The following is a 9,701-nucleotide window of genomic DNA, read 5'->3' on the forward strand; positions in this document are numbered from 1 at the left end:
GCTCTCTCCCCCCCCACACACCCACGCTCTCTCCCCCCCCACACACCCACGCTCTCTCCCCCCCCACACACCCACGCTCTCTCCCCCCCCACACACCCACGCTCTCTCCCCCCCCACACACCCACGCTCTCTCCCCCCCCACACACCCACGCTCTCTCCCCCCCCACACACCCACGCTCTCTCCCCCCCCACACACCCACGCTCTCTCCCCCCCCACACACCCACGCTCTCTCCCCCCCCACACACCCACGCTCTCTCCCCCCCCACACACCCACGCTCTCTCCCCCCCCACACACCCACGCTCTCTCCCCCCCCACACACCCACGCTCTCTCCCCCCCCACACACCCACGCTCTCTCCCCCCCCACACACCCACGCTCTCTCCCCCCCCACACACCCACGCTCTCTCCCCCCCCACACACCCACGCTCTCTCCCCCCCCACACACCCACGCTCTCTCCCCCCCCACACACCCACGCTCTCTCCCCCCCCACACACCCACGCTCTCTCCCCCCCCACACACCCACGCTCTCTCCCCCCCCACACACCCACGCTCTCTCCCCCCCCACACACCCACGCTCTCTCCCCCCCCACACACCCACGCTCTCTCCCCCCCCACACACCCACGCTCTCTCCCCCCCCACACACCCACGCTCTCTCCCCCCCCACACACCCACGCTCTCTCCCCCCCCACACACCCACGCTCTCTCCCCCCCCACACACCCACGCTCTCTCCCCCCCCACACACCCACGCTCTCTCCCCCCCCACACACCCACGCTCTCTCCCCCCCCACACACCCACGCTCTCTCCCCCCCCACACACCCACGCTCTCTCCCCCCCCACACACCCACGCTCTCTCCCCCCCCACACACCCACGCTCTCTCCCCCCCCACACACCCACGCTCTCTCCCCCCCCACACACCCACGCTCTCTCCCCCCCCACACACCCACGCTCTCTCCCCCCCCACACACCCACGCTCTCTCCCCCCCCACACACCCACGCTCTCTCCCCCCCCACACACCCACGCTCTCTCCCCCCCCACACACCCACGCTCTCTTCCCCCCCACACACCCACGCTCTCTTCCCCCCCACACACCCACGCTCTCTTCCCCCCCACACACCCACGCTCTCTTCCCCCCCACACACCCACGCTCTCTTCCCCCCCACACACCCACGCTCTCTTCCCCCCCACACACCCACGCTCTCTTCCCCCCCACACACCCACGCTCTCTTCCCCCCCACACACCCACGCTCTCTTCCCCCCCACACACCCACGCTCTCTTCCCCCCCACACACCCACGCTCTCTTCCCCCCCACACACCCACGCTCTCTTCCCCCCCACACACCCACGCTCTCTTCCCCCCCACACACCCACGCTCTCTTCCCCCCCACACACCCACGCTCTCTCTCTACCAGTCAGCCCCTATTCTCTCTCTCTCTCTCTCTCTCTACCAATCACCCCCTACTCACTCATTCTCTCCGTCCCCCCCCCTACTCTCAGTCTCTCTCTCAATTGTTCATGGGATATGGGCATTGCTGGCAAGGCCAGCATTTATTGCCCATCCCTAATAGTTCCTGAGAAGGTGGTGGCATTCGTGAACTGCTGTTGTCCATGGGCGTAGTACGCCCACAATACTATAAGGGAGGAGTTCCAGGATTTTGACCTAGTGGCAGTGAAGGAACCCTGATATATTTCTAAGACAGGATAGCGTATGACTTGGAGGGGAACTTGCAGGTGGTGATATTCCCATCTGCTGCCTTTCTTCCAGATGGGAGAAGTCACAGGTTTGGAAGGTGCAGTCGAAGGAACCTTGGCGAGTTGCTGCAGTACATCTTGCAGATTGTACAAAATGCTGCAACGGTCGGCTGGTGGTAGAGGGAATGAATGTTTAAGGTGGTAGATGAGGTGCCAATCAAGCGGGCCTCTTTGTCCTGCAAAGTGTCGCGCTTAGAGTGTTGTTGGAGATGCAGTCGTCCAGGGAATTGAGCAATATTGCATCACCTTCCTGCCTTGTAGATGGTGGACAAGCTTTGGGGAGTCAGGAGGTGTGTTACTAGGTTCAGAATTCCCAGCCTCTGACCTGCTCTTGTAGCCACAGTGTTTATGTGGTGGGTCCAGTTACTTTTCTGATCAATGGTAACCGCACCCCCTCCCCCCCCCCCCCCGATGAGTAAATGCCAGTGTTGTAGCTGTAGTGGAACAACTTGACTAGAGGTGTGGCTAGTTCTGGAGCACAGGTCTTCAGTACTACAGTCAGAATGTTGTCAGGGCACATAGCCTTTGCCGTATTCAATGTGCTCAGGCATTTCTTGATATCACATGGAGTGAATCAAATTGGTTGAAGACTGGCATCTCAAATGCTGGAGACCTCAGGACGAGGTCAAGATGGATCATTCTCTCAACACTTCTGGCTGAAGATGATTGCAAATGCTTCAGCCTAGTCCTTTGCACTCACATGCTGAGATCTGCCATCATTGAAGATGGAGATGTTCATGGGGCCTCCTCTTCCTGTTAGTTGTTTAATTGCCACCACCACAATTTTGACTGGATATACAAGACTGCAGGGCTTTGATCTGATCCATTGATTGCGGAATCACTTAGCTCTGTCTGCAGCATGCTGCTTCCACTGTTTAGCATGCATGTAGTTTTGTATTGTAGCTTCACCAGGTTGGCGCCTCATTTTTAGGTATGTCAAGCGCTGCTCCTGGCATGCTGTCCTGCACTCCTTATTAATCTAGGGTTGGTCCCCTGGCTTGATGGTAATGGTAGAGTGAGGAATGTGCCAGACCACGAGGTTACAGACTGCAGTGGAATACAATTCTGCAGTTGCTGATGGCCCACAGCGCCTCATGTATGCCCTAATTTTGAGCCCCTTGATCTGTTCTGAATATATCCCATTTAGCATGGTGCTAGTGCCACACAACACAATAGTGGGTGTCCTAAGTGTAAAGGCTGGACTTCATCTCCACAAGGACTGTGCAGTGATCACTCCTACCAAATACTGTCATTGATGGACACATCTGCAACATGTAGATTATGCAGACTAGCGAGGACGAAGTCAAGTAGATTCTCCCCCCTCTTGTTGGTTCTCTCACCACCTGCCACAGGCCCAGTCTGGCAACTATAACCTTCAGGACTGTACAGGATTTCCCCTACCATTATAGAAAGTACAGGAACCAAAACATTGAGCTATAGCTTTAAAAACAACCACGCTCACGCATGACATGTTTTTTCTGCTATTCCTTCCAAAAACAGGTTTTGTAATTAAAATGCAGAATTAAGTGCACTCTTACAGCCAGTTACATATGGCTCTGACAAAAGTCAAGGAGCATGTTGCTGAGGCATCCTCTCAACCAAATAAGCGTGATATCAGGACACCAAGGGCAAGCATCAAAAATCAGAGGCCCTGCAGAAATTAAGTAACCGAACAGAATGCCTATTCTCGTACTCACTATACACAGTGGTACAATGGTTAGCACTGCAGCCTCACAGCTCCAGGGACCCGGGTTCGATTCTGGGTACTGCCTGTGTGGAGTTTGCAAGTTCTCCCTGTGACCACGTGGGTTTTCACCAGGTGCTCCGGTTTCCTCCCACAGCCAAAGACTTGCAGGTGATAGGTAAATTGGCCATTGTAAATTGCCCCTAGTGTAGGTAGGTGGTAGGGAATATGGGATTACTGTAGGGTTAGTATAAATGGGTGGTTGTTGGTCGGCACAGACTCGATGGGCCGAAGGGCCTGTTTCAGTGCTGTATCTCTAAAATAAAAAAATAATAGGGTGCGGTAACATAGTAGTTATGTTACTGGTCCAGAGGCCTGGACTAATAATCCAGAGACATGAGTTCAAAATCCCGCCAAGGCAGCTGGGGGTATTTAAATTTAATTAATTAAAATAAATCTGGAATAAAAAGCTATCAGTAATGGTGACCATGAAGTTACCAGATTGTTGTAGAAATCCATATGGTTCACGAATGTCCTTCAGGGAAAAAAATCTGCTTCCTTACCCAGTCTAAGCTCTCTGGTCCCACAGCAATTATGGTTGACTCTTAACTGCCCTCTGAAATGGCTGAGCAAGCCACTCATTTACAGTCAAGAAGGCTGCTCACCACCTTCTCAAGAGCAACTGGGGATGGGAAATAAACTTTAGTCTTTCCAGCAACACCCATTTTCTGTGAATGATTAAAAATAAAACAGTACCTTTTCAGGGTTCGATGGCAGGTCTGGCACTGACACAGTCTTCCAATCAGACACTTTGACGTCCGGAAACACAGCTTTTATCAAAAGAGCCCAAATGTGGTCAGTCTCATTTAAGTCATCGTCGTTAAGCCAGGTGGAAACAGAAAGTGGCGACCTGTAAGTACAAGGAGTTTAGTGTTAGTCGTAATTGTGTCACTTTGGCTTATCCACGTTTTTTTTACTTCTTCAATTTTCTCCCATTCTGCTGAAAGTGCCATCTCACAGTGATACTGGTCATCCACTGCTAAAACAGGCTCCAGAAGCTGGCCGAGCGCGTCTACCCTGAGGCACAGTGTGGCTTTCGTGCAGAGAGATCGACTATTGACATGCTGTTCTCCCTTCGTCAGATACAGGAGAAATGCCGTGAACAACAGATGCCCCTCTACATTGCTTTCATTGATCTCACCAAAGCCTTTGACCTCGTCAGCAGACGTGGTCTCTTCAGACTACTAGAAAAGATCGGATGTCCACCAAAGCTACTAAGTATCATCACCTCATTCCATGACAATATGAAAGGCACAATTCAACATGGTGGCTCCTCATCAGAGCCCTTTCCTATCCTGAGTGGTGTGAAACAGGGCTGTGTTCTCGCACCCACACTTTTTGGGATTTTCTTCTCCCTGCTGCTTTCACATGCGTTCAAATCCTCTGAAGAAGGAATTTTCCTCCACACAAGATCAGGGGGCAGGTTGTTCAACCTTGCCCGTCTAAGAGCGAAGTCCAAAGTACGGAAAGTCCTCATCAGAGAACTCCTCTTTGCTGACGATGCTGCTTTAACATCTCACACTGAAGAATGCCTGCAGAGTCTCATCGACAGGTTTGCGTCTGCCTGCAATGAATTTGGCCTAACCATCAGCCTCAAGAAAACGAACATCATGGGGCAGGATGTCAGAAATACTCCATCCATCAATATTGGCGACCACGCTCTGGAAGTGGTTCAAGAGTTCACCTACCTAGGCTCAACTATCACCAGTAACCTGTCTCTAGATGCAGAAATCAACAAGCGCATGGGTAAGGCTTCCACTGCTATGTTCAGACTGGCCAAAAGAGTGTGGGAAAATGGCGCACTGACACGGAACACAAAAGTCCGAGTGTATCAGGCCTGTGTCCTCAGTACCTTGCTCTACGGCAGCGAGGCCTGGACAACGTATGCCAGCCAAGAGCGACGTCTCAATTCATTCCATCTTCGCTGCCTTCGGAGAATACTTGGCATCAGGTGGCAGGACTATATCTCCAACACAGAAGTCCTTGAAGCGGCCAACATCCCCAGCTTATACACACTACTGAGTCAGCGGCGCTTGAGATGGCTTGGCCATGTGAGCCGCATGGAAGATGGCAGGATCCCCAAAGACACATTGTACAGCGAGCTCGCCACTGGTATCAGACCCACCGGCCGTCCATGTCTCCGTTATAAAGACGTCTGCAAACGCGACATGAAATCGTGTGACATTGATCACAAGTCGTGGGAGTCAGTTGCCAGCATTCGCCAGAGCTGGCGGGCAGCCATAAAGACAGGGCTAAATTGTGGCGAGTCGAAGAGACTTAGTAGTTGGCAGGAAAAAAGACAGAGGCGCAAGGGGAGAGCCAACTGTGCAACAGCCCCAACAAACAAATTTCTCTGCAGCACCTGTGGAAGAGCCTGTCACTCCAGAATTGGCCTTTATAGCCACTCCAGGCGCTGCTTCACAAACCACTGACCACCTCCAGGCGCGTATCCATTGTCTCTCGAGATAAGGAGGCCCAAAAGAAACTGCTACCTTGCCCAAGTAGCCATTATTCATCTCTAAGCTTTGACAAAATATCCAGCTGCATAGGACATCAGTCGAGTGAGATTCCATACACAGCTAGCATCCTAGTAGGAAGTTACTGGATAGTGATTATGAGCAGGAACCTGTGATGTTTCTTCCCATTATGCAGCAGAGATGTGACAAATTGTAACACCCCTCTCACTGCCCCAGATAATTTAGCAGTAACTGGAATTTGGAACCTTCCAGAGACAAATTGAGCTCCTCACTAAACAGCATCAGCTTGGCTCAGTTAGGAGCACTCCCACCTCTGAATCAGAAGATACTGGGTTCAACCCCCACTCTGGGACTTGAATTTTTTTTTATTCATTCGTGGCATCTGGGCATTGCTGGCTAGGAGGGCATTTATTGTCCATCCCTAATTGCCCTTGAGAAGGTGGTGGTGAGCTGCCCTCTTGATCCGCTGCAGTCCTTGGGGTGAAGGTACACCAACAGTGTTGTTAGGAAGGGAGTATCCTTTAACCAAATGGATTAGTGTCCTGAAGATGTAAAGGTGCTATATAAATGGGAAGATTTTCTTTGTAAACATAACCAAGGCTAGCACTCCAGTACAGTATAGTCAGAGTTGTTGTCCTTGAGATGTTAACTCAAACACCCACTGCCTACTCTGGTTATTCATATGGATGTTATAGGTCCTGGGCCTTGTTTGAAGAAGAGCAGCAGATTTTCCAGTTTCTTACCAAGAAACAGATTGACCGGTCATTCATCCCAATGCCACTTGTGGCTGTATGCAAAATGGTTGCTGCATTTGCTTACACCGTATTTCATTACATGTGAAGTGCTATAAGGTGTTTGAAAGAGAATAAAATGCTCTATAACTACGAGTCTTCCTTAACACTTTAGTATTGCATTTAAGCCAAAACACTTCTAAACTATGACTGCTAAATTGAAGGTTGTCAGTATTGGGTATGTAACGATTTCTATTTCAAGCACTTAGTGCTATCAGAGTTAGGCAAAGCACAAGTGAAAGATAGAGTAAAACTCTCTCGATCTTGTTCGCAGATTTTCCCTTTTATTTCATGTACATGGAGGTGGGCTTGATTATGCCGCCTGAACTGCAAGCTTGTGTTCAGTCAGAATCTAGCTCCAATAAGACCACAACCATCATAGAATATGGTACAACACAGAAACAGACCATTTAGCACTTCGGAATTGCACTGGTGCTTCCTCCCCAAAATTCAAGTTTTGTTTTAAATTGGGGCAGACTTGTAATCGCTTGGTTTGTCCTCCCGTCACTGAAGGGACTGGGGCCTTTTAACACAGCTTTGAATAAGAAGCTAAGCGGGGCCTAAGCCGCGCTAACTTACTCCTTACTGTCTGCTCCTGGCTGCTCTCTAGGTGGGTCATTACCGGCTTCTGTAATTAGATGGCAGATATCCGTGAGCCGAGGGTTGGGGTTCAGCTCCTTCCTGAGTTGTACGGTAACTCTCTTCCGCTTTAACTTTAGCTTCTTCTCTTCGGCCATGTCTGAGAATGAAGCACAAACTAACCGGCTGAGTTCACAATATAACTTCTGTGTGTCTCTAACAAACCCGGTCCCATTGATTCCTCACTGAGATCTGACAAATCTTTCGCCTCTCGGCTGGATCCTTTCGTTATATTCCGACTGCCATCAGCTGCTCAAATTTTACAAACTCAGCACCAAAAAAACTGCGCCCCCTGTTAAAGCGGAAAGGTTGCATTTAGTTACAAAATCATACTGCAAAAAAAAATCTCCCTGAGGCTGCAGCAAATGCTAAAAATAGTTTATTGTTCACATTTTGAAAAATCATATTGCAAAAAATGAATTTGGGTTGCTCAACCTAAATAGTTTATTTTCAACAATTTTTTTTTATTGGTGACACGGTGCACAATAAAACTACATGGTGAGGTCTCACTTCCAGTTACTACCTGCAACACTAGTTGGTACACAACTAGCCACTGTTCCAGCTTCTTATTACAACCCACTAATCCCCGCTGAAAATATGCCCCTGTGTGGATGCTGAATTAAGAACTAAAGTGATTTCCTCTGATTTTTCCTTCCAGTTAGGCCATGTGACTTCCCATGACATATCCTGCAAATTCTGTGCATGTTTGTACCTATGCAAGGACGGGCGCAAATTAAAAACGCGGTTTAAAGATAGTGGAATTTTGGCTTTCTACAGTATTCCTGCTATTGCGCGTGCTCAGAAACTCTTCCAAATACAACCAGATTTTTAGGCACGGCAGGAAATAAAGTCATTTTTCTGATGTTTTATTTTTTAAATTTATTCTCACTGAGCTGTTTTCTATTTCTTTTGATATAATTAATGGCATAAATATATATGTCACATTAACTCCCGAACTTAGGTTCTTAAACATGCTGTGCCTATTATGGATGGATGATAGTTAAATGAGTTGAAACTTCAATTTTCATGCTTAAAAAGAAATATATGGTGTGAGTTTGCCACTTTCCTTGCGCCCCTATTGCTTTCGCCGATCTATACTCATTTTACGCATAGGCGTCTTTTAACGAGATTCGCAGACAATTTGAGCATAACTTGAGATGGGCTCAGCACGGAAACAGGCCCTTTGGCTCATCGTGTCCGTGCCAGCCATCAAGCACCTATCTATTCTAATCCCAATTTCCAGGACTTGGCCTTATATGCTATGGTGTTTCAAGTGCTCATCTAAATATTTGTTAAATGTTGTGAGGGTTCCTGCCTCTACCACCTCTTCAGGCAGTGCATTCCAGATTCCAACCACCCTCTGGGTGAAAACTTTTTTCCTCAAATCCCCTCTAAACCTGAAATCTATGCTCCCTGGTTATTGATACCTCCACTAAGGGAAAATATTTCTTCCTACCTACCCTATCTATGTCCCTCAAATTTTGTATATGGAGTTCCAGGCCGTCATCTATGGCGGAATTTGCTCCCATCTACAGCATTTTTCATGAGGAATCCCACCGGCATTGCAACAAAGGGTATTCTAGTCTATTAGTTACAGTCCTGGACTAGTAACCCAGAGATTATGAATTCAAATTGCACTGTGGAAAGTTATAAAATTGAATTTAATAAATCTGGTACCAGGAAAAGTTGTCCTACAAACCCAGCAGTTTCACTAAGTTCTTTCAGAGAAGAGAAGCTAAACCCCTACCTGGTTTGGCCTGCATGTGACCCTAAAAGCCCTAGCATGCAAATAGATCAAATGCATATACATTTAAAAAAATCACTTGGCCTATCCTAGGGTTGAATAACACTCAAGAGTCTAGGCTCATACATGAAGAATGGCCACCTTGATGATCTAGTAAAGGGCAGCAGGCAACTGTGGAATTGTACTCTGCCATTGCCGCACATCTCCCTGCCAGCATGAACCAATACCTTCAAGAAAGAAGGGGAAAATAGTTCTGATAAAAATATATATGTTTAACAAGGATACAAACTCTCTCATTCTTCCCTTCCAGGTTTCATTTACTGTGTGCATAAGTGACTTGCTGTCTGACATCTGCCAATGCAGCAGGTTCCTAAGAAGTATGTAAATACAGCATGTCCACCTTCCCTCTCTCACAAGGGGTGGTGTCTCACCTTTAGTTAGCACATCCCACAGCAGCAGAACTGAGATTGGGAATTCAGCAGAGGAAGGGATGTAACTTTCAGTCTACAATCAGAACTCCTTCGTCTTAACACAAGGTAAGACGATCATT

General features: G+C 48.8%; 1 protein-coding gene across 1 annotated transcript in view; it reads right to left on the bottom strand.

Annotated features, from left to right (window-relative positions):
* LOC137351894 (uncharacterized) overlaps positions 1–7,698 on the bottom strand; it is an 89,796-nt gene extending 82,098 nt beyond the window's left edge. Inside the window, exons 1-2 of the mRNA XM_068016764.1 lie at positions 7,348–7,698; positions 4,197–4,350 (exon numbers count right to left, since the gene is read on the bottom strand). Coding sequence (XP_067872865.1) covers positions 4,197–4,350; positions 7,348–7,505 — 312 coding nt within the window. The 5' untranslated portion in view covers positions 7,506–7,698. The remainder of the gene's footprint in view (positions 1–4,196; positions 4,351–7,347) is intronic.
* Between the last annotated feature and the right edge of the window lie 2,003 nt (positions 7,699–9,701).

Source organism: Heterodontus francisci, chromosome 37 (assembly GCF_036365525.1).
Source record: "Heterodontus francisci isolate sHetFra1 chromosome 37, sHetFra1.hap1, whole genome shotgun sequence".
NCBI classification, from domain to species: domain Eukaryota; kingdom Metazoa; phylum Chordata; class Chondrichthyes; order Heterodontiformes; family Heterodontidae; genus Heterodontus; species Heterodontus francisci.